This window comes from Carcharodon carcharias, chromosome 15, assembly GCF_017639515.1.
Source record: "Carcharodon carcharias isolate sCarCar2 chromosome 15, sCarCar2.pri, whole genome shotgun sequence".
NCBI classification, from domain to species: Eukaryota; Metazoa; Chordata; class Chondrichthyes; order Lamniformes; family Lamnidae; genus Carcharodon; species Carcharodon carcharias.
Window position 1 is genome coordinate 122,256,154 of NC_054481.1, and position 25,903 is coordinate 122,282,056.

General features: G+C 45.1%; 2 protein-coding genes across 4 annotated transcripts in view; both read right to left on the reverse strand.

The window, feature by feature from the left end:
- Positions 1-14,502, reverse strand: part of ttll10 (tubulin tyrosine ligase-like family, member 10) — a 91,937-nt gene extending 77,435 nt beyond the window's left edge. The window contains exon 1 of the mRNA XM_041207011.1: positions 14,393-14,502. Within this exon, the coding sequence (XP_041062945.1) occupies positions 14,393-14,411 (19 nt within the window). The 5' untranslated portion in view covers positions 14,412-14,502. The remainder of the gene's footprint in view (positions 1-14,392) is intronic.
- A 3,026-nt stretch (positions 14,503-17,528) lies between these two features.
- Positions 17,529-25,903, reverse strand: part of LOC121287805 — a 53,876-nt gene continuing 45,501 nt past the window's right edge. For all 3 annotated transcript variants that reach the window (XM_041205731.1, XM_041205733.1, XM_041205732.1), the window contains exon 5: positions 17,529-18,607. In XM_041205731.1, the coding sequence (XP_041061665.1) occupies positions 17,860-18,607 (748 nt within the window). In that variant the 3' untranslated portion in view covers positions 17,529-17,859. The remainder of the gene's footprint in view (positions 18,608-25,903) is intronic.

Below are 25,903 nucleotides of genomic sequence, written 5' to 3' on the forward strand. Positions count from 1 at the left end.
ACAAGACCATGAAGATTGGAAGACAATGGATAAAGTGCATTCAAACACCACTGCCATTTCCCAAAATCAGCCGGGGTTCACTGGCAAAATGATGATGTCAGGTCCGTTGCTATCACTTTGTAGGCTCTTATCTTACTCCCTGTATACACTAATGTATGGTAAGCTTTTGAAACAGAACAACGACAACACAATTGAGAAAAGTTCACCCTGAAAAGATGGTAAAAGTAAACAAAAGCAAAAAATGTGATGATCCAAAGGTGAAGTGTGTAGTTATAAAAAAAATGCAAACCATACAGAAGAAAGTGAAAACAACTTTATTTACAAAAGGCTCCAGAATCAATAATTTGATCAAAAGTATAATTGTGTAATTGCTTACAGACACTCATCAAATTTCGATCACCTTTTTTGAAACATGAATATTTTTCATCTTTGAATTTAGAAATAAGCTATTAAAAAGAACATATTTTCATTATAAGATGCAAATGCACAATACTGAAAGTACAAAATCAAAGGCTGCATGATAAACATTTAGAAATCTCTAAAACAATTCAAGAAAGACAAAGAAAAACTTCCTAGAAATACTAAATCGCCTCTCTGAGGGAAAAATTCATGCTTTGATTTTGACAGCTAAAAAATTTTCTTTAATCAACTTAGCTCTGGTCAGTTTTACTATACTAGAAAGACCCATTTCAAGAGTGGATTGTTACTTACACCATGGTATGAAACTGCTCTCAGATATTGAGCTACAAACCAGACTACATTGCACTTTTCTATACTTGTTGCTCAGATTGTGCGTTTCACAAGCTAAACCGTCCCCTGTTCATTCATTTGTGTGTCTCAATTTGTATTTGCTATACAAAGAATATCCAAAATGAGACAAGATTCTTTATTGCAGCTCCAGTTCAGACTATAATAAACTACAAGTGATCTCCACTACCAGAAAATTTTTATATCATTCTGCGATCAACAGTGTTCATTTATAATCATTTGCGATCACCTATGTTCAAAGCGATCATTTAGTCAAATTTGATATCAAATAGCGATCAAATCACATCATTGATGACCAACTGACATGAAATGAAATTGTACAAAGCTCAAACAACATCATTTGTGATCATCTAGCACTATTAAGTGCTCACATGGCATTCAACTAACATCAAAAGTGATCAAGGAGCTTGTTTGTGAGGGAAATCCTCTAAGTTCTAGCATTCACAGCAAAATTGATTAAGTTTCAGATTTTCCTTAGTTGCAGCTGATGCAGTATATGCAGTATATGCAGTATATGCAGTATATGCATGCAGTGTGTAAATTGTTTAATACAGGGTCAGTGCACAAATCACTATGGTGATTATTATAGTGGGGGTTTGAGGGTCTGGAGAAACAGCGCCTTAAGCAAATTTGGGCAAACTTTCCAAACATAATTTCAGGTGGTCCTTTAACATATGCATAGAGGCATTCATGATCATTATACATCTTACCATTATCAGCCGACTTTCATCCCCGGTCTCCACCCTCCCTGCTCCCGCACACCTAACCTTTATTTTATACTGTCTCTTCTTGTGATTGAACATGTTCTCTTCATGAAATCCATTTGAGGGACATGTTCATTGTCTCATTTTTATTTGTGCAGAAATTGCAAGAATTACATAAGTGACAATTTCAATGGAGATTTGTACATGTTGAGATGTATACCTGAACTTAACAGGCTCTTGAGAATAAGTTTTGTATTTATGAGAACTAACACATTTGCAATATTCCATGTCACAAAAAAATTATTTCATGATCTCAATCACGGATGTTGTTATTTTTTATTCCATTATCATTCGTTAGGATTGGATTTACCCTGTACCCACAGAGCATTTTGCAAATTTCTCTGGGCTGTACTGCCTGGACAACCAGATGCACCAATATGCTCACCCCCAACACCTGTCCCCAAACTGCAACAACGCCCCACCCCCCCCCCACCACCCCCCCACCCCCCACGCCCGCCCCATCACCCTCCCCGGACTGCATCATCTACCCCACCTTATCTCCCCAAACCTCCCCATTTCAGCACCTACCCCCATTCCCCACCCAGACTGCAGCACCTCATCCCTCTCACTGCAACGACGAATCTCAGCACCTCTCCCCTCCACCACCCCCACCCCACCAGCCTGGATTGCAGCAGTTTTCTCCCTCCCAATCCTGCACCCGTTTTCTCTCCCATATCAGTGCTCTCCCCTTCATCCCTGCAGCAGTTTTCTCCCCGCCCCCTAGCCTGCAGCAGCTTACTCTGCACCAGTCAGGCGTTCAGGGGGGGTGTTGCCGGAACCAGAAGTGACAAAGGAAGGTCAGAATGCATCACTCCATGGCCGGTGTGGGAGAACCAGTCATGGCGACAGAGGGTTGGAGATGGGGAAGTTGGGGCCAGGAGTGGGTGTCTGGGGAGAAGGGGTGGGGAGACTTGGAGTTGGTGGGTTGGGAGTTGAGTATTGAGTATAGGCCCGAGACTGCAGGTGGGGGGGGGGTCAAATCAGGCCATGTAAACCCGAGACTGGGGAGCAGGAGGTGGGGGTGGGGGGGGTGGTGTGTGGGCAGGAGGGGCAGGATAACAGGTCCATGCAGGTATACTTCCAGCAGGCCTGAGGGGGAACGTAGGGGTGGGGTCTTGGTCAGCCTGAGGGTTGGGTAGTCCTGATGTCCGGCGAGGGAAGGGAGAATTGGAAGTGGGGTGTGAACCACTGACTGCTCCTCCAGTCTTGCCAGCACCTTCCCCCACTCCTCTGGTGAAGCAACGCTTATTTTCTCCACCCCCCCACCAACCACCCCCCCAACGCCCCCACCCCCCCAACCCTGGGTTGGTCACCTTGGCAGAGCCAGCAACAACAGATGAGGCAAAGGCAGTGGAAACAGCGGTGGAGTCAGCAACAGCAGCGGTGGAGAAGATAGCAGCAACAATGGCGGAGGCAGAAACAAAGGTGGAGGTGGCAGTGGTGGAGGCAGAGGCAGCAGCTGTAGCAGCAGAGGAGAAAACAGTAACAGCGTTGATGGTGGTGGGGCTGAGGGAGCAGTGGAGGTGGAGGCAGTAGCTGCTGAGAGCAGAGTAGGCAGCAACAGCAATGGAGGTAGCAGAATCAGCAGTAGAGTTGGCAACAGTAGTGGAGGCTATGAGGAGACAGTAAGAGAATGATTGGAAGAAAGGGGGAATGTGCCAAGTGAAATGGAAGGGGTGAGGGAAGTTTTTGGGAAAAATTTTGAAAATAAGTAAGATTTGTTGCTTATTTTTCCCAACATGTATGAAGGTGCAGTGATATTCTCATGATCACTTTTGATACCTAATGATCACTTCCACAAATTTAACTAATTGTGATGGCTTCTGAATGCTTTTGAGTGCTTTGATGATTGCTGAAGTAGGAGGATGATGATGTTAAAAGATGGCTAATTGAGCACTTTGATGACAAATGAGCAGCATTTCTGCAATCAAAACTCATTCCAAATTACACCTTTTGATGTCCAATGAAGTCAAATGATGTACTGCACTGACTGTTTTGAGTATAACCGAATGCAAAATCAATGTGAAAATTTTCTGGTGGGGTCATCAGTTGCAAGTGTCAAACTCTTGTAACCCTTTTTCTTTACAGGCTTACCTCCAACAGTCTGTGCACTATTTAACCTATGATGAACTCTACTCAACTTACTTCATTTTCTGCAGAATCTCGAAGAATCAGTGGCCTGATGGCTCAGGTAGCATGAACTGCTTTCTGCAGAACTGACCTTCAATGCCAGGAAGATCCCAGGCTATTATCAGCAAAGGTGGTGGTGAAGTGAAAGAACTGTTGTTGACGAACACTTCAAAGGGGTAATGTAATGCTTCACTTCTGTTCATGTTAATTACTTGTTGAAAGACAAAATTCTACTTGGGTAATAGAAGTAGTTCATATTGATCACAAGCTATCAATTGCATACACTTGGTAAAGTCTGCAGTTGTGTCAGTAGGAGTAAGCAGGACTTCTGCTGTTGAGAGAATTATTAGTCGGGATTTTGAGAGAATGCCCTGATGCTTTTGTAACCTAATTTTGATTGACAGTGTTGATTAATTGTGAAAGCCTTTTTTTAAACCAATTTGATTTCAAAGGTAGGAAAGGCATATAAACCGGCTGGCAATCTAGGTTCTCCAATTCTGTCCTCTCTTTATTGCTATTGTGCTGTAGGCTATAGGGGTACCATTAAGTGCCTTTCTCATGATAAGTTTTCTCATTGTGTAATCCAAGTTATAAAAGTTACTGCAGACTACTGTTAGAGGTCAGTCCTTTTATTCTTTTGGATCTGATTGATAATTGTAAGAAATCAAATATTCTATGCATTCTGTCTAATTCCTACTAACTCCTACTCTAACTCCGAACAAATATGAATCAGTAGTTTTCAGATTGGACCATATAATCCATCGGGCAAGTTATTTTGTGCCAATTTGGAGAAGTTCTCAGATAACCCAGTATATATACCAACCATAAAAGAGGTCACTGGTCAAACTGGGTAGGCTAGATTCTGGATATTTTGCACAGAAGGTCAAGTATCTGATCATAGGGAGAATGGCCTCACGTATGGAAACCAGCACTTTCGCAGAGCACCAGGAGACAAACCCCTAATCACAAAAATTGTAGCAATTTAAGTTAGACTATAATATCAGATGATATTTTCAGATGACCGAAACAGGTTGTCAATCTAAATAAATTACCAGAACCAAGCAACAGAAAAAAAGAATGAGCACCAGGTCACAGAAGGGCAGTGGCCACTAGAGAAAAGGATAAAGAACATGCAGACCAGTTAGATAGAGGAGCTTAAATCGGAGATTGCAAAGGAGCAGCACAAGGAGATTTAGCTCCAGCAGGATAAGGATTAAACAGAGATCAACACAGGGGCGCGGAGGCTCGCTGCAAGCAGGTGGTGAAAGAAAAGGAGAAACACCAACAGACCTTTGTATGTGGCAGAGATATACTCATCAACTATGAATCCAGTGAGTAGAGGGGTTAAGAGGGTGGGGGCAGTGTCCCAGCTGGCTCAGCTTATAAATATAGACATACGAAAAGACCAGCTAGTTTATCAAGCCTTCCCTATGCCATGATGGTCAGAGCACTGTGACTAAACGGTAATCTTCCACCTCTTCACCATGGACATCCAATCCCTCTACACCTCCATCCCCCACCGGGATGGTATGAGGGCTCTCCGCTTCTTCTTCGAATAGAGGCCTGAACAATCCCCATCCACCACCACACTCCTCTGCCTGGCTGAACTTGTTCTCTCACTGAACAATTTTTCCTTAAACTCGTCTCACTTCCTCCAAATAAAAGGTGTGGCATGGGCCCCAGTTATGCCCGTCTCTTTATGGGGTATATGGAACTTTCCTTGATCCAGTTCTACTCAGGCCCTCTCCCAGAACTCTTTCTCCAGTACATCGGTGACTGCTTCGGTGCCACTTCAGGCTCTCATCTGGATCTAGAAAAATTTATTAATTTTGCTTCCAATTTCTACCCCTCATTCACTTTCACAAGGCCCATCTCTGAGACTTCCCTTCCCTTCCTTGACCTTTCTGTCTCAATTTCTGGTGATAGACTATCCACCAATAGTCATTACAAGCCCACTGACTCCCACAGCTACCTCGACTACAGCTCCTCACACCCCGCTTCCTGTAAGGACTCCATCCCATTCTCTCAGTTCCTTCGCCTCTGTCGCATCTGTTCCGATGATACCACTTTCCAAAACACTTCTTCTGACATTTCCTCCTTCTTCCTTAACCGAGGTTTTCCACCCATGGTGGTTGACAAGGCCCTCACCGTGTCCGACCCATCTCCCGTGCATCTGCCCTCACACCTTCCTCTCCCTCCCAGAACCATGATAGGGTCTCCCTTGTCCTCACTTATCACCCCACCAGCCTCCGCATTCGGAGGATCATCCTCCACCATTTCCGCCAACTCCAGCATGATGCCACCACCAAACACATCTTCCCTTCACACCCCTTGTCGGCATTCCATAGGGATCGTTCCCTCTGCATCACCCACTACACCTCAACCCTCTCCCATGGCACCTTCCCATGCAACCTCAGAAGATGCAGCACCTGTCCCTTTACTTCTCCCCTCCTTACCGTCCAAAGGCCCAAACACTCCTTTCAAGTGAAGCAGCACTTCACTTGCACTTCCCTCAATTTAGTCTATTGCATTCGCTACTCCCAATGTGATCTCCTCTACATTGGAGAGACCAAAAACAGACTGGGTGACCACTTTGCGGAACATCTTCGATCTGTCCGCAAGCATGACCCAGACCTTCCTATCGCTTGCCATTTCAACACCCACCCTGCTCTCATGCCCACATGTCCGTCCTTGGCCTGCTGCAATGTTCCAGTGAACCTCAACGCAAACTGGAGGAACAGCACCTCATCTTCCAATTAGGCACTTTACAGCCTCCTGGACTTAACAACTTCAGATCATGAATTCTCTCCTCCATGCTCACCCCCTTTTTGATCCCTTTTTTCTAATAATTATTATATGATTTTATATACATATATTTTTTTTCTTTTCCCACCTATTTCTATTATCATTTATTTCCATTCATTGTGTTATCTCCACCTTTTAGTCTATTTCGATCCCCTCCCTCCACCCCACCCCCACTAGGGCTATCTGTCACTTGCTCCTCCTGCTTTCTACCCTTAATGTCACCATTAGCACATCCTTTAGCTAATATCACCACCGTCAACACCCCTTTGATCTTTTGTTTATGACATCTTTGGCAAACTCTCCTTTGCCTCCACCTATCACTGGCCCTCTATCCAGCTTCCTCCAGTCCAACCCCCCCCCTTAAATAGCTTATATTTCACCACATTTCTATTTCTTGTTAGCTCTGATGAAGAGTCATACGGACTCGAAATGTTAACTCTGTATTCCTCACAACAGATGCTGTCAGACCTGCTGAGTTTTTCCAGCAATTTTTGTTTTTGTTTCAGATTTCCAGCATCCGCAGTATTTTGCTTTTATCTTAGTGTAATCTTCCTTCCCTCGCCTCAATCCTCCACACCCATCTCCCTCCCAAAAACCACCCTCTTGCTCAATCACTCCTCCACCCAGCCAATCATATAACCTCTTGGGAGTGGTAATAATTTTACTTAATCCAATCTCATACCACAGGGGCGACATGGGTGGATTCCTAAGGTCTTCTTGAGTTGTTGCTGATTACGTCACTTACAGTCCTCACATGTAGGGCAGAATTTTACCGCCCTATCAGGGCAGGGACAGGGCCATAAAATGCGGCAAGTTATTTAAAGGTCCATTGATTTCGGCGGGAAAAATTTGTCCGGCATAAAATTCCGCCCGCAGATCCAGTTGGCACCGAAGATTGCGATTCTCCCTACTTATGACTATGAACAAGCATAATTTTGAAAGGTTTCAAAAAGGTGATGATGCATACTTAGAGTTGGCAATAGAACAGGAAGATATTTGGAAATTGCGGTTTGAGTGTGTCATATTTCAAGATGTTTTGACATTTTTCCCCACATAAAAGATTTAGATAAAGAATTATTTTAAATGTTTTTTTTTTAAAAAAGCACAGTATATTCCCATGTGAAGAAAGTGGCTCTGAAACAAAAGTTAGTTAAGATATTAGATGTTTTGATATTTGTTTTTCCATAGTTTGCAACATCTCTTCACACCCATTAGAGAATCACTGGTCCTTAGCACTTGGCCAGGCCTTCTTTATCTGGCTATGAATAGCAAAAGATAATAAAAGCTCAGAGGCCGGCAGTCAAGGACCTTACTGAAACAGTCAATCTGGTCTTTGAAATGGAAAGCTGCCAACAAAGCCGGTCCAGTAAAAGTTATGTGAATGTTGGAATGCAGGGTGGGGGAGTTATTCTGTTGAAGTCAAACAAGATATCCACAGAGGCTGGGTGTGGTGTGTTCATTATTTTATATCATTACATAAAGGTAAGTCATATTGATTGAATTAAGTGAGTCTCTTCATAATTGCTCTTCTGTATGTTAATTTTACAATGAAGTAAATCAGCTTATGGCTCAGTGGCTGGGCTTTTGCTCATTCTGCCTATTGCATATTGAAGAATACATTAGAACATAACAACATAAGGAATAGGAAGGGGGATTGATGCTTTGGCCCCTGAAGCCTGTTCTGCCCTTCAATAAGATCATTGCTGATCTTGTACCTCAGCTCCACTTTCTTGCCACTTATCAGCCCAAGCTTGGATTTTGTCCAGGTCTTGTGAGCAAGGGCTGCTTTAGTATCTAAGAAGTCTCAAATGAACATTGTACAATCATCAGCAAATGCCCCCATTATGCTGGAGGGGGAAGATCATTGACAAAGCAACTGAAGGTGTTTAGGCCTACCCTATCCTGAGAAGTCCCTGTAGTGATGTCCTAAGGTTGAGATGATTGGCCTCCAACATCCACAATCATTTCCTTTGTGCCAGGTATGTCTCCAGCCAGTGGAGAGTTGTCCCGCTGCCCAATACATTCCCCGGAACTCCTCACTATTGTTGCAGCTGACATCTGCTCCATTAGCTTAGGGGGGTTTGATTTCAAATCCAGTGTGGTGGCTTCCAACAGCCAGTTTACTATACCTCCAGGCGTTAATGGATACTGAACAGTGGTATGCGGTCATCAAGAAAGAAGCCCTGGCAGTCATATGGGCCTGTGAGAAGCTCTCTGATTATCTCCTTAGGTTCAAATTCACCATTTAGATCGATCATTAGCCGTTAGTAACCCTCCTCAATACCAAGGAGTTGGCAAAGGTGCCACCCAGAATCCAGGGGTTCCAGTTGCGCCTGAAGTGCTTTGACACTAATATGTACAGGGCAAGCTCCAGACCATGGCTGAAGTTTTATTCTGCATCCCTATGGGGAAGCCAGAACGGAATGATGTCTCCTTTGTTGCAGAAGTAGAGTCCTAGGCCTTTTTGTCGACCAAGTTTCTCCCAATGACTGTTGAAAAATTGGAAGAAATTCGTACAGCTCTGAGAGCGGTACTGAATGCGTGCGAATTCGGGAGTTTTGCATCACTGGCTGGCCTGCAAATGCTCCCACCAATTGCATTTTAAAGCAGCGCTTCAAATAATGCTGTTATTTTAGCCTTATGGATGACCTGCTAATCTATAATGACCACATTGTGATTCCCAGGGTCCTCAGGCTGACATTCTCAAACACTTACACCAGGGACACCTGGGCACTACCAAGTGCCGGGCACGAGCCCACAATTCCGTGGAGGCCTGATATATCGAAGGCCTCTAATTGTCCAATGTATGCTATCCATAGGCAAGACTGCAAGGAAACCTTGATGGTCTCATCTTTCCCATCTTGCTCATGGGAGCACTCGGGATGGATCTGTTCATCTTAAAAGGTAAAACTTTACTCATGGTCGATGACTATTATTCCCGATGGATTGAGGTCAAGGTACTACACAGCCCCAACTCGATGGTGGTTATAGCTACACTTAAAGAAATTTTCGCCACATGTGGCACCCCTGATATGGTCATTTTGGATAATGGCCCACAGCTCGCTAATGACACCTTCCAACACTCCACTGAATCGTAGGGTTTCATAAATGTCACCAGCTAACCTAGATAACCACAGGCCAATAGTGAGACCAAATGGAGAGATCTGTATGGTCAAGGCCCTGCTAGAGAGAAAAAACAACATTGACCTGACCTTGCTTAATTACTGGTCTACACCTTACCCCTTGGAGCAACTAATAGGTAGGAGGTTACGTACTCAGCTGCTGAATCTCCAGCACACTCTTTGACTAGGTAGCACAGAGACCAACTTGGATTGGGTCCGGCAGAAGCAGGATCACTATCATGCAAACCAGGCTGTTGCCAACCCACCACCATAAGGTGCAGGAACTACCAGCACTCCCTCCTGGGGAGTCTGTCTTGATTTGGGACCAGAATCAACCTGGCCGAGCTTTGATTCCCAATTGGTTCACCCTCATTCTTAATTAGTCAACACCGAGCTCAGCGTCCTCAGATGCAACAGATCGGCATTGGGGTCCACCAGCAAGCGGCCTTTGCAGGCCTGGATTGACTGCCCAGACAAAAGGAAAGATGCCAAATAGGGTTGCTAACTCTCCAGGACTGGCCTAGGGTCTCCAGGAATTTGAGATCAATCTCCAGGACACCACTGTGCATAATCCTGGAGAAAAATTATAGGGACATTAAACAAGATAGGTTTTAAAAATTTTCTTTGAACATTTCTCCTTACCAGACATAAAAATATTGAAAATGGGGGGATGATAGGGTGTTTGGCTGACAATCAAGCATCAACTGATTGGGTAATGAGTCTTTTTGCTTTCCATTTAACGTAGGAAGGCAGTACATGACAGCGCTCCCTCTGCCGTACTTCAACAGGATGTGCTTGCCGACTAATGGCTGGAGCGTGTGATGAAACCTCCAGGAATATTTTTAAAAACAATTGGCAGCCCTATGCCCCAACCATCTCAGTGGATTCTTCACAAACTCCGCAGGATACCTGTGTTCCTAACATTCCTCCGAAAGAAACGAGGACACAGTCAGGCAGAGTAGTTAAGCCACCGCAGACTTTTCTTTGAACTCTTGCTAATGCATTAATGTCCAATTTTATACAGCCAACTTATTCCTCCTTAGTCCATGTCAGCACTCCGCTCTCTACAGGTTTACAGCAACTTCAAAAAATGTTCTTCATGTGGGCCTTACCATTGAGCTACTAAGGTTCAAATAATATGTTTCAACTTTCAAGTTCCTTCAAGAGGCAGCAGCCCAGTACTTGGTTAGCCTTATGAATAAATGCTCCTCATTCAGTCAAAGCTTTGGCCTCAATATTTATCCCAAGACAAGCAGAACTTACATACTTAGACTTAGCTCCTCTGGTCCCATGTGGGACACTGAGCAGCAGGACTCTGCCATCGCAATCTCTTTTGCTCCAGCACAGGTGGTGTTGTTCTTGGAGGGCCTCCTTAAAATGTACTTCACCTGGTCTTCTTGGACTGGCCCCATCTTCTTCTTGCACCTGGTGGTTTCCATTCTCTGCCACTCTGGCCGGGGTGCGCGCCCAGAAGGTGAAGGACCTGTTCTGCCAGCATCAGTCGTCTCTCTGTCAAAGCCAGTCCCAAGCCTGATTGAAAAAGGAGGGTGGTTGGGCATGGGGCTTGCACCTTCACCTTGTAAAAGCCATTACTGCTCCAGAAACAGCAAGAAGTAACAGCACCAGCAAACCCCAGCAAAGAAAGGATGACACATCCAAGATTGTACACGTGATCGATTGGATGAAAGTCGAAAGGAAATCTGATCCCTGATAAACCCAATCTTCAATGCCAAAACCATCACCAGCATCGGCACTTGGAACGTCCGAACACTCTTCCAGTGTGGGAAGGTGTCCTAAGTGCTGCAAGAAATGAGAATCTACCGACTTGAAACCTTAGCATCAGCAGGATCTGCTGGACAGGCCAAGGGTGAGGCACGATGACCCTGTATTCTGGGCAAGAAGAACACCAGACGCATGGCCTCAAACTCAGCAGATGCTCCGCACAATCAGGCAGGAGAGGAGTTTAAAAATAAAATTACAGGAATGTTTTCCTAACTTGCTACAATGCACTTTTGTTGCCAGTAAGTTGAAAGGCATGCAAGTATCCTTCCCTTGAGAGGTGGGACACTCATTAACAAATTTAAATCAGGCTCCCACTGTAGTAGCCCGATTTAAATTGAACAGTTTCGGCACTGGTTTCCTAGGCCTCAGGAAAGCCGGCACCAAAATTGGATATAGGAGCTGCTGACTGCAACCGCGCTCTTTGTGAACCAGGGAGAACACTAGTGCACCACCACCTTCTCAAAGGACGGGCAATAAATGCTGGAGCAGCCAGCAAAGCTCACATCCCACGAATGCATTTTAAAAAAAACCACCAGCCCCCCTCCATGTCGCTCTTTTGGCATTGACAATATTGAAGGAAGGAGCAGTAACTGCTGGATATTAGAGGTCATGGCCTCTAACCTTCCTCACCTTCTCCTTCCCCACACCCACAAGCCCTGATCTGTAGCTCCCTCTCTCCTGATCGCCAGGGCATCTTCCCCAAGGGTCCCTGGTTATGGTCCCACGACCCCGGTCTTGTGCATCAAGCCAGCCTGCCAGCCGCTGAGCAGGAATCAGTGGAACAAAATTACAACAAGGTCCTGTCAGCAGGACTTCAGCTTTTCCAGCTTTACTCCAGGTTCTTATACTCTGCTGACCCTTGTGCACCTCCCCTCAAATACTGGGCCATTTCAGTCAGTGGTCAATGATCGCACTCAAATTCTTTTTACTTTCTCAACTTTGTCAACGGTATCTGTTTCCCTTGGATAACTTACCTGGAAATATAATACAAGGTAACCTCTATACAGGGCCACTCCCTGTAATGTCCAGCGGTCACTGCCCCTTCCCTCAACATCATCAATGCGCGTTTTCTTTGGATTTATTCATATTCATTAGCCCACCCTGGCCATCATTTCCTCACAGCCACTCACTCAATCCCACTCAAAAGCACTCCCTCCCTCTAACTACCTCCCCATTTTCAGAGGGAACATATATTAATACCATGCACCCTGCTCACCCCATGCCACCCTCTGTCTCCAGGCATCACAGCAGCCCATCGACTGCTGTCCAATAGATCAGTAGGGTTGTTGCCCTCCCCGGAGGAGCAACAATTCCTCAATTTAAGATGATAATACTCTTCATGGTGGCAGTCAAATTTTACCTAGTTTAAGCTGGCAGTGATTTTCCTTTCTTCCCCCCAGCTTACAACAGAAACTTCCTTGGGTTACTTATCCGCCACTCTGCCCCACCCCAATCCTTGCCCAATCTCACACTGGCAACCATCGCCCCTTCTTCCAGGCTACACTGGCACCTCTTCCCCTCTTCCCCACCAATTCCCATTGGCATTCTACCTTTCCCCCCGTCATATCGACTTGCTTCCAACATTGTAACAGTGATTACACTTCAAAAGTCCTTCATTGGCTGTAAAGCTTTTTGAGGTGCCTGCCGGTCATGAAATGCGCTATATAAATGCAAGTCTTTTCTTTCAGTGCAACTCCTTGCTCCTGCCTGCTGGGCTGCTCCAAGGGATGGAATGTTGTTGTGGGCGGGAATTCTTGCAAAAGATTTGCAAGATCTCAAGCTCACAATACTGGCTCAAGAATTCCTGCAGCATTTAATTCCTGGAGCAGTCAAGCAAGTTGAAGCAGGAACTCTCCAGGAGATTACAAAGTGAACAACAAGTGCATACACTGTATCCCGCGAAGGAAGTCCCAGCTTCACTCGCTGCCTGTACTAAATCTCAACAAGAGGGGAATGTGACTGCTGCAGTTAGTTTCAGATTCCCCAAGTTAAGAAGAGATAAAATTGGTCAGGATACCCAGGGACATCTGCTACAGAGCATGAGGCACACTCACATGTCAAAGAATAGCCTTGATATAAAGTGAAGCACCTCATATGCCACCTCAACAATTTACCCCAAAGCTAAAACAGCTCACACGAGGAATAATTATGGTCTGAAGACTGCCAATTTAGTACTTAATTATGGAAAGTTTTGTGCTGGAAAGAATAATCACTGGGAGCTGGATTTAAATTGCTCAAACTCATTTTTAATTTGTACTCTTAAAGCCTAGTCCTAAAGGCACTGCTGAGTGGCAACACACCTAGAGGACCCAAGTTTTGTTAAGTTACTTGAAGCTAGCTTGTGTTGCTTAAAGCCAGCCTGCACCTCTTAAAGTGGAGCTTTAGCAGGTGCCGGCCAGGAGGGCTTCCAGTCAAGCACTTGGATGAGATTGGGAGTAGATAGCCACAGAGGTCAACCCAAACAGTGTCACCCCGAGGATTTGAATGCAGTGCCAAAAAAAGCCTTAAAAACCTCCCACGAGTGGTCAAGATCAATGAATTCATCTTCAAATGCCATATTGTCACTGCCCCTTCCCTCAACATCATCAATGCACATTTTCTTTGGATTTATTCATATTGTTACAACTTGAGCCATTAGCCTCAGGCACGGCTCAATGCAGCCACATCACACACTTACCAAGATTCTCTATCAAGCACGGATCAAGCCTCACATTCATAGCTGCACCTCACTTTCACACACTTAGTCTCACACTCACACCTTGCACAGACTGCCGACTGTTCAGCCATGACAGCCACATCACCCAATCACATTATACCACATCCACTGATAGACTTCACTTTCTCTTGCAGGACAAGGTGGCAACAGCCAGAGGCAGCAGCAGCTAACCGGCTAAGTACAGGTATTGCTGCAAGCCTCCACCTCCATGGAGGAGATGATGGTCGCCACAATTGGAGTGGTCGTAACCAAGGCCGTGGCCTGTAGTGGGGCGGAAAACATGGAAAATTATGATATGTTCCTACCTAATCCACCTTCTCGCATCACACTTCCTCCTCATACTACAATTTCTTCTGACATGCGAGCTGATATCCAGATCCTGGCAGCATGTATGCCAGAGTGCACCCTTACTCCTCCCTTCACAACCATATTGTTGTGCCTTTCTCCTTTCAAAATCACAAGAACTGCCACATGGCCAGCCAATGACATGGGAGCAGGAAGGCCCAAGGGCACTGATGATGAAGAAACACCGTCACTTCATCTCACACTCGTAGTCACCAGCTCAGAACATCATGCACCACCTGATGGTCAATATCTGAGCTTCCATTGCAGCACAAGCAGGAGCTGCCCAAAGTATGAGTGATGCACTGGAAACTCAAGCTGAAGTCATGGAATCTTATTGTCATGCAGGATCAGACCGCTTCCACAATGGCTGTGGATGCCTGTACGCAAAGGGACCTGCCGGGTCTCACTGTAGTCCAATAATCTGTGCTCCAGCAAATTACGAGGATTGCTGAGTCACCGCTTCAGGGGCTCGCAGTGGCTCAGTGGAGCATGAACCTTCTGTCTTCTCTCAGGAGGAAAGCATTCACTCTACCACCAGTGTCCCTGCAGAGGCCTGTCAGTCAGCCAGCCCAGATTGCCGTTGTCCTCATGCCGAGATGTTACAGTCTAAGGCTGGGGCTTTAGAGCTGCGTGACATTGTCCTTCAAGGCCATCTGCTGTCTCTTCCACTGAAAGTCAGCAGCTTTCCACCAGCCAGGCTGCAGCCACTGGGGGAGTACTGCATAGGAAAACTAAGCCAGGCAAAGGCAGCTGCAAGAGCAGTGGAGGGGATTGCATAAGGGTGATTTATTGAGTTTTGGATGGAATATTAGATGTTTCGTTAGATAAAGTTGCTAATATGGAATGATTGCTTTGTGGTGGCTTTTACTTTAGTATTGTGCCAAGAGGACTCCGTGGTGGTTCATAACAGGATTGTTGTACAATGATGATCTGGAAACTGGAGTCAAATGAAGCACTTATGGATAATCCAGCCCCAATGTGCCAGCTGCCTTATCAATTCCTGCTTCTCCTCCTCTTGCTAAGATACTCAGCAAATCCCTGGTGGCCAGGGCTGTGGAAAATGGTCAGAATGTGGAGAATGCGGGAACCACCATGAATCTAAACACCCACTCCATTGAGTATTAGAGGACTCTTCCTTAGTGGTCGTGGCAATGGAACCATTGCTTCATCACCCCAATGGTCTGCTCGATGATGTTTCTCATGGCAGAGCATGGCTCTCATTATATGCATGCTGGTCAAGTGTGTTTAGGGTGCAGAGTGTTAATCCTTGCCACCAGGCAGCCACTCCTTGGTTTGGTGTGGTAATTAGCTTTATGGTTGCAGTACATCTCAGCATTGAGATGCTGCGTCCACAAAGCCACATGTGCAGTCGATGGCAGCCTACATCATTAAGAAGTCCACTATGCTGGCAAATCCACATGCACACTCCTCCTGCTTCTCTCTGTTTAGAGAGAACACGATGAACTCCCCTCTCCTGGCTTAAAGAGCCTCGGTCACCTCTCTCATGCAGTACTGGACAGCAGACTGGGAGATGTTAGATATTTTGCCTGCTCCAACCTGGAAGGATCCTGATGCATAGAAATTCAGGGCCACATTCACCTACACAGCCACTGGCAGCTCTGCCCTTGCCCTCCTCTGAGGTTACAGGTCTGGTTCCAAGAGATGGCAGAGTTTTGTGAGCACCTCCTCTGTGAAGCGAAGACGGTGACACACTGTTCCTGGTGCAAGTGAGTGCAGTGCTCCCCAACCCTAGGCAGATAAAGCCTCCCGCTGAATACTCTTCTACCCCGTCGCCTCCTCCCTCTTCTAGCAGTTTGTCATTGAATCTGATGCCTCAGTTCCATCTCCCCCTTGTTTTTTCCTTCCAGGACTATGTAAGAAAAGGGGTTAAAACCCACCTGCAATCCTGGTCTGTGTGTGTTAATCTGGCGTTCTAGTTCTACAATGCTAGTGTGTGTTGTGAAGAATATCAACTAGGCCCCCCTGTGCTTGCAGGTTAAAAAAAAAGTCTCTGACTCCTAGAAGCAAGTCACCAGTCGGTAAAGCCACAGTCAGAAAAGAAGCAGGACAACTCCTTCAGCTAACCTGCAGAACCAAGAATTTCCAAACCAATTTCCAAAGCTAGATCTACCGGAATCACCCAACTTAATGGCTGCAACGTTTCGCCTCACGGACAAGCCAATGACTGATTTGTATATCTTTTAAACCTTTAATTTTGGGCTCAGTTCTCATTTCTAATCTGTGTGTATGTGTGTTGTGTTTTTATTACTTTTTCTTGCATTTTAGTAACTAATAAACTCACTCTTTCTTTAACTCAAGAAAGTCTGTTTAAATTGGCTCCTTCTAAAACATAAATACATTTAGGAAAAGGTATCCATGAGGGAAGGAATCCTTTTAAAATTACCTTGTTGTGACCAGTGAGGGTTTGAATAAAGAAGGGGGGGCGGGTCAGTTCATCCCTCCTCACCCGGGAACATAACAAACTGGGGGAACCTTGCCTGGGGACTGGTCATAATAATACAGCTGGAATCCCTGGAGACCTCACCAATTGTAGGCAGCTCCTCAAACACTCATCATTTCCACAAACTAATATAAACTAATCAGCAACTAACCAGCAAGTTGCTGATGATCTCTTTAAATAGCGCTGATGGGAGGGGTCCTTCCTGCTGCTGAACGCATGTTCAGCTGTGCAAGATTAAAAGAGAGTTTGAGCTGGAATGGTGAGATCCAAAGTGGTAGTGCTAGCATCAAATCAATGGTACACATTGACTGAAGTCACAATTTGCTTACTTTGCATACTTACAGTGTATGGTCTTAATGCTGGTGTTAACTCCATCAGCGAGATGGAGCTTGGTGTAGGCCACATCAGAAGTGAGCACATGCACTGCAGACAGCACACCAAAAACACCCATAGCACCAAAACCACATGTATTACGGAGCCCAAATCTGTGACTTATATTTCTGGTATGCTTAACGGTAGCCTTCCACACAAAAAAAACAAATCACCTTTAACATTTGGTATTTCTCTTTAACATAGAAAAATTTCCCAAGGCACCTCCCAAGAGACTTAAGGAAAACAAACACTCACTCCCTAGAAGAGGTTAGGAGAGGTGACTAAAGTTTGGTCAAAAAGGCGGGTTTTAAGGAGTGTCTTAAAAGAAGTGAAAGGACTGAAGTTTATGGAAGCAATCAAAGTGATACGTAAGTGCCAGACGGCACAGTCGCTAAAGGTGAAGCAAAGGGGAAAGAGGGATGAGCATGAGGCTGAAGGATTGAGATTTTTGCAGGTTTCAATTTGTAAGCTATATTGTGGTAAAATATAAACAGGTGTAAAATTACTATATCTGAAATATGGTTGGTACAAATGAGTTCTAAATTGGGCCCTTACCCACGCTGCTATATACATTGCAGTTTGTGTGTTACACTCCTACAGTACAAATAAATACACTGCGAGGAACTCAAGGACAAAGGCAAGCAATAACGCAAAAAATACACAGAGAAATTCATGGTGAGTAAATCTAACAGTAAGCACACCTGATTTGCTTGGATCAGATGCTGAAGACATTGTCATCTGATTCTCCACAACCTCTACTACTTGATCCAGTGCCTGTTTCTTCTTCTTTCTCTTCCTCTCTGGTTTTACTGCCACTTTCACCTTCTTGCCTTCTGTGCCTCCGTTAGTGTCTGCATTCACAGAATCTACTAACCGCTGATCCTTTTGGGCTCCAATGTTGTCACTTGTCTGACTGCTGCTTACTCCCGTGTTATCTGCCAAATGAATTATTTCTTTGGATAACACATCTTGGACATCCTTATTGAGGTTCACATGTGCGTTTGCTCTGGAAACAGAGGCATGTGTTTTGACTGTCTCCTTATGTCTTGTTACTTTCAGTTCATTTTCTCTCTGTTTTGTAGTCTTTGACTTCATTGCTAAGGATTCATTCTGGGAACTTATAGAAATTGCCATATTAGAATCACATGGTATTGTCATGGGTTCTCTAAATGCCTTGTCCGATGTTTCTTCTTTGTTTTCCTCCGGTGCTTTTGCTTTATGAAAGTTTAAGTTTTCAATATCAAGCTGTTGTTCTGCAGCTTCATCCTCAACCCCCAATGAGAAGATAGACCCTTTTCCGGGAAGACGTGTGGGTGAGCTCCAATTAAGTTCACTGCAATGACTGGCGAGCGAAAAAACAACATTAAACACTTGATATATTTGGTGCAACAGAAAACATCAATTAATGCATTAGCATTCATTACAGATTAAAGTATTTTCTCCCTCATCTTTCCTCGGAGTTCCCTGCACCATTGCTGACAGGATGACCTGTTCCCAAAGCCACTCTAATGCTAGCTGCTGTGACTTGGTAAAACAGTGATTCAGGCTGGCTCTTAATTGTGTTCCTTGAGAGAAGCATCTGGTCTTTGCATGGCATCTACCCACAATGGCATAGAGGAGATCAGTAATTAACCAGTGGAAGATCGCATCTTACCACTCTGTAATTCATTGTATTCTTAATCTAACAATCAGCACTGAACTGGCTTTACAAACTATAGTTTTAAAAAGTCTTTCCAATAGTATCATATTTTAATGATTTCCTGTTACACTCTTATACTTTAAAACTGTCGCCTTTTAATCATTGGTTTAAGTAATTTTTTCAACAAAAACTGGAACTATTTCTGGCTGAAGCCAAAATCATTTTTCATAAGAGCTAGATAGCATATAATATTAATGAGGGCCAGGGTGGTCGCTGGAATATTTCTCATTGGTTAAGGAGGCGAGAGAGGAATTTTCTAGACTTTTTCTTCTAATTGGCCTTCATTTTTAACTAAGATTCTCTGCCTCTCCCAGGGATGACATGATGTCTGGTTGGGGTGGAAGTGTATATGGCCTGATTTTAATTCATTCAAAACCCGTCCAGTTGCACAAAGTTAAAATTGGGCCCATTGTGATACACAAACTATTACAATTGTGCGGGGCAGGCTGAATGGACAATAGTGTCTTTTACAGTCTGTCCTTGCTTGTCTTGTTACTACCATAGCAGTTGACAGGTGAACTCTCTTCCTTTCTCTGTCTGGCCACAACAACTTACATAAATTGTTTTAAGCTGCTGTTAAATTATGCAACATTTTCACTTGTGTTGTGGCTCTGGACATTTGTGCCTTCTGCAGCTGGCTGCAAGCCAGATGTTATTTTCCAGGGCATGCTAAGATTAGCAGTCTAGAAGGCCCAGTAAGAATAGGACCTGGTGGCATTCACAAATCTTCCATACAATGTTTCAAAGAGCTCGCACAGGAATAGTGGGCTGAATGGTCTCCTTGCAGGCTATATGATGCTATGTAAATGTCTTTTTTTTATTGTTTCCTAAACTCATTAGAAGTGTGCAATGTTTCAGGTGAGAAGGTGACTCCCTACATTTTCAACACCAAAGAAATGCAAAAGGACATCATAATGTTCAAAGGAAAAATAAATATGAAAGCCTACAACCTGGAGGAGGAAATAAAATAGCACTAGCAGGCATTCAATGAAAACTCTTGTATTATGTTTTCATTCAAACTGCACATTCAAAGGAAGCTTTTCACAACTTCTGCTGGTTTACAATTCAACTTGACAGTTAATCCAGTTAGTGAACCGACACTCTTTGTATCTTCCCGGAATGTAAAACTAGATCAGTTTACAAAACATTTTTAAAAATGTACTGCGACGTGGACTTCAAAACCAAAGAGGAAAGCGATTCCAAGAAAATATTTAGTCAACTGTCACAATTTTTGGTTTGGGGTAATATTTCCTGAAAACGCATGCTTTTTTCAAACAATTCTAATGAGCCAGAGCCAAGCAAACAAACGGATAGATTAAGTAATTTTTCTCAGTTTCACTCCTTTTACTCTTTCACTCCTTCCTTTATAAAGCGGTGATTTACCCCGGGTTGTCCTCCAGCCCCTGATCAAAGATGTGAGATTATCAGCAGGCTTGTACTATGGGACAGGAGGGGGGGTTAATTGCCCCTCTCATCACCCATCCGTAAACAGAAGGGTGTTTTGATTTGTTTCCCACCTTATAAGCGGTGACATATTTCCTTGATTTTTGTGTGATCCGATTTTCTATTAATAACACCACATCAAACTCGAGATAGGAAGAACTCAAAAGGGTTAGTTTATTTGCAAACACTCAAAACACGAAAGGGGGGGTCGCAACTTTGCCTTCCCCCCTCAGACAGTAAAGAGAGGAACAGAGAAAAGACTTACAATGCAGAGACCACAAAGAAAATAAATATTGGTTCACATGAATTCCAGAATCAAGTCCAATGAGGAATTGATCCATGGAGGTCAGTGGGTTGAAAACCGATGCTGGATAATTCACTTTTCCAGTGGTGTTGACTTCACACAAGGAGATAGGCATGTTGAGATGAATCAGTCTTGTTGATGATGGCACAGAATTTCAAGCAGAAGCAGTGTAGATGGGAGCTAGGTAGTCTAATTGGGCAGGGGTCCTTGTCTGTGAGGCTGCTGATTAGATGGTAAACAGCAGACTCAAAGACTGTTAAATGTCTCAGCCATTAGGAACTGAAAGGAAGGTTGCAGGCCTTTGTCTTAGCAGACAATCCATATGATCCATCTCCTGTTGGCCAGCCTTGGTTATTAAAAGCAGACGGCCTTTGTATAGCTAAAAACAAAAAAACTGCGGATGCTGGAAATCCAAAACAAAAACAGAATTACCTGGAAAAACTCAGCAGGTCTGGCAGCATCGGCGGAGAAGAAAAGAGTTGACGTTTCGAGTCCTCATGACCCTTCGACAGAACTTGAGTTCGAGTCCAAGAAAGAGTTGAAATATAAGCTGGTTTAAGGTGTGTGTGTGGGGGGCGGAGAGATAGAGAGACAAAGAGGTGGAGGGGGGGCGGTGTGGTTGTAGGGACAAACAAGCAGTGATAGAAGCAGATCATCAAAAGATGTCAACGACAATAGTACAATAGAACACATAGGTGTTAAAATTAAAGTTGGTGATATTATCTAAACGAATGTGCTAATTAAGAATGGATGGTAGGGCACTCAAGGTATAGCTCTAGTGGGTTTTTTTTAAACCCACTAGAGCTATACCTTGAGTGCCCTACCATCCATTCTTAATTAGCACATTCGTTTAGATAATATCACCAACTTTAATTTTAACACCTATGTGTTCTATTGTACTATTGTCATTGACATCTTTTGATGATCTGCTTCTATCACTGCTTGTTTGTCCCTACAACCACACCCCCCCCCTCCACCTCTTTGTCTCTCTATCTCTCCGCCCCCCACACACACACCTTAAACCAGCTTATATTTCAACTCTTTCTTGGACTCGAACGCAAGTTCTGTCGAAGGGTCATGAGGACTCGAAACGTCAACTCTTTTCTTCTCCGCCGATGCTGCCAGACCTGCTGAGTTTTTCCAGGTAATTCTGTTTTTGTTTTGGATTTCCAGCATCCGCAGTTTTTTTGTTTTTATCTCTGTGTTTAATTGACTGCCACTGCTCTTCAAGAAATGCCTACCTCCTTGAAGAAGTTCTGTTCCTCTCTGCGACAAGATTTCCGTATCTCTCTGTTGTCTTGCTCACCTTCCTTGCTTTCCATTTCCCTCCTAGTGTTTGACAAGGTGTTTACTAAAACCCGCTTTCACAGCCATATCTCCTTTCTCAGTGACTGTCTCCGTCTCCGACTTACCCCACGTGGATTTCAACTGAAATTCCACCCCTCGTGTTTCGAACCAGGATTACAGGTATCTCCGGGACATAAAACGTTTCTCGGACTGCTGTTCCCATCACATTCTGAAATCCACACTCAGTGCCATGCGCCGCCATATGAACACACTCGACCTCTCCCTCCAGCAGCACCGCCGTACCCTTTTTCAAAGCTGCGCGTGCCCCCAGTTTCATTTTATCCTTCGGCTCATCCGACGCCTCAACAAGAAACTTTTTCTCTTTCTCTCAAGTGCTAAGGAACGCAAGCTGCAACAACTCATTGACACCAACACCCATCTAGGACCCTCCACCCCTGCCTGTTCCTCCGTCCCCACCCTTTCTTCCAATCCCAACCCCAGCCGTGTATTCACTATACCCCCTGACCTTCCCCTCTCCGATGCTGAACGTTCAGTGCTCAGCAAAGGACTTAGTTTCATACCCTTACGCCCTCACCTCAATGAATTTCGGGCTCGGCATGATGCTGAACTCTTCTTCCGCCGTCTTCGTCTCCGGGCTCACTTCTTTGGGCAGGAGTCCTCTCCCAGTTCAACGGATCCTTTTACCCATCTCCAATATTCTCCCTCCACCTGGACCCCTCCCTCTGGATTCTTACCTTCTCTTGATCTTTTCATTGAGAACTGTCGGCGCGACATTAGTCGTCTCAATTTCTCTGCTCCTCTCACCCATTCTAACCTGTCTCTCTCTGAACTTACTGCACTCCATTCTCTCAGGTCCAACCCTGACATTGTCATCAAACCCGCTGACAAGGGTGGTGCTGTTGTTGTCTGGCGCACTGACCTCTACCTCGCGGAGGCTGAGCGTCAACTCGCAGACACTTCCTCCTACCTCTCCCTGGACCATGACCCCACCACTGAACATCAAGCCATTGTTTCCAGGACTGTCACTGACCTCATCTCCTCTGGGGATCTCCCTCCCACAGCTTCCAACCTGATAGTCTCCCAACCTCGGACGGCCCGCTTCTATCTCCTACCCAAAATCCACAAACAGAACTGCCCCGGTAGACCGATCGTCTCAGCTTGTTCCTGCCCCACAGAACTCATTTCTCATTATCTTGACTCCCTTTTCTCTCCCCTTGTCCAGTCCCTTCCCACCTACATCCGTGATTCCTCTGACACCTTACGTCACATCAACAATTTCCAGTTCCCTGGCCCCAACCGCTTCCTCTTCACCATGGACGTCCAATCCCTCTACACCTCCATCCCCCACCAGGATGGTCTGAGGGCCCTTAGCTTCTTCCTCGAACAGAGGCCCGAACAATCCCCATCCACCACTACACTCCTCCGTCTGGCTGAACTTGTTCTCACACTGAACAATTTCTCCTTCAACTCCTCTCACTTCCTCCAAATAAAAGGTGTGGCTATGGGTACCCGCATGGGCCCCAGCTATGCCTGTCTCTTTATGGGGTATGTGGAACATTCCTTGTTGCAGTCCTACTCCGGCCCCCTTCCACAACTCTTTCTCCGGTACATCGATGATTACTTTGGTGCCGCTTCATGCTCTCGTCAGGACTTGGAAAAATTTATTAATTTTGCTTCCAATCTCCACCCCTCCATCATTTTCACGTGGTCCATCTCTGACACTTCCCTTCCCTTCCTTGACCTCTCTGTCTCAATCTCTGGTGATAGACTGTCCACCAATATCCATTACAAACCCACCGACTCCCACAGCTATCTCGACTACAGCTCCTCACACCCCGCTTCCTGTAAGGACTCCATCCCATTCTCTCAGTTCCTTCGCCTCCGTCGCATCTGTTCCGATGATGCTACATTCAAAAACAGTTCCTCTGACATGTCCTCCTTCTTCCTTAACCGAGGTTTTCCACCCACGGTCGTTGACAGGGCCCTCAACCGTGTCCGGCCCATCTCCCGCGCATCTGCCCTCACGCCTTCTCCTCCCTCCCAGAAACATGATAGGGTCCCCCTTGTCCTCACTTATCACCCCACCAGCCTCCGCATTCAAAGGATCATCCTCCGCCATTTCCGCCAACTCCAGCATGATGCCACCACCAAACACATCTTCCCTTCACCCCCCTTATCGGCATTCCGTAGGGATCGCTCCCTCCGGGACACCCTGGTCCACTCCTCCATCACCCCCTACTCCTCAACCCCCTCCTATGGCACCACCCCATGCCCACGCAAAAGATGCAACACCTGCCCCTTCACTTCCTCTCTCCTCACCGTCCAAGGACCCAAACACTCCTTTCAAGTGAAGCAGCATTTCACTTGCATTTCCCCTAACTTAGTCTACTGCATTCGTTGCTCCCAATGTGGTCTCCTCTACATTGGAGAGACCAAACGTAAACTGGGCGACCGCTTTGCAGAACACCTGCAGTCTGTCCGCAAGAATGACCCAAACTTCCCTGTCACTTGCCATTTCAACACTCCACCCTGCTCTCGTGCCCACATGTCTGTCCTTGGCTTGCTGCATTGTTCCAGTGAAGCCCAACGCAAACTGGAGGAACAACACCTCATCTTCCGACTAGGGACTTTACAGCCTTCCGGACTGAATATTGAATTCAACAACTATAGGTCGTAAGCTCCCTCCCCCATCCCCACCCCCTTTCTGTTTCCCCCTTCCCTTTTTTTTCCAATAAATTATAAAGATTTTCCTTTTCCCACCTATTTCCATTATATAAAAAAAAACCCACTAGAGCTATACCTTGAGTGCCCTACCATCCATTCTTAATTAGCACATTCGTTTAGATAATATCACCAACTTTAATTTTAACACCTATGTGTTCTATTGTACTATTGTCGTTGACATCTTTTGATGATCTGCTTCTATCACTGCTTGTTTGTCCCTACAACCACACCCCCCCCCCTCCACCTCTTTGTCTCTCTATCTCTCCGCCCCCCACACACACACCTTAAACCAGCTTATATTTCAACTCTTTCTTGGACTCGAACGCAAGTTCTGTCGAAGGGTCATGAGGACTCGAAACGTCAACTCTTTACTTCTCCGCCGATGCTGCGAGACCTGCTGAGTTTTTCCAGGTAATTCTGTTTTTGTTTTGGCCTTTGTATAGCTCTCTTTGAATTTGGGCTGTGCAGTCCATAGGTGGTCGTTAGTGGCTCCTCAGAGATAGAGAGGTGCGAGTTTCCCCAAAACTGACAGGTAGCTTCTTTTGTTTAGGGGGTCACAGGCAGACATAAGTTCAGCCATTTTAAAGGTCTTTGCTCAGTTTTAAAGTTTTAGAAATAGCAATGACCATGTCTATATATATTTCATAAAAATATACAGTACGAGATCTTAGTCCCTCACAGCCCTCATGGCCTTCATGGAGAAAAAGAAATGAATTCTATTTCATTTTTTTAAATGTGGTCTTATGAAAGAAGAACAGGAAATAAAGAAGTATGTATTCATTCTCTCATTCATACTGGTACATCAGAGATACAGCTAGCAAGGGCAATGGCATTTTGCTGCATTTTTTTTTCCGTTTAAATCTGGGCTAATGTATCAGCAAGGACATTGTCCTGTTCTGGAATGTGCAATGATTAGGTGACCTGGGAAGATACAAATCTGTCTTTATGGGAAGTCTCAGTGAGGGTGGAGTTCTGAATTCCCTCTGTTGGAATCAGGCATAAGCAAAGCCATTGGTTTCAGAACTTTGCCCGTCCAGCTCCTGCTTAAGTGTCCTCCAAAGGCTCTGGGGGTTTTACAGGGTGGTTAGCACACAACTCGTGTATAATGGTTAAGCTGCTCAGGACTATCTGCAGGGGAATGCTGGGTATCTCATTCTGTG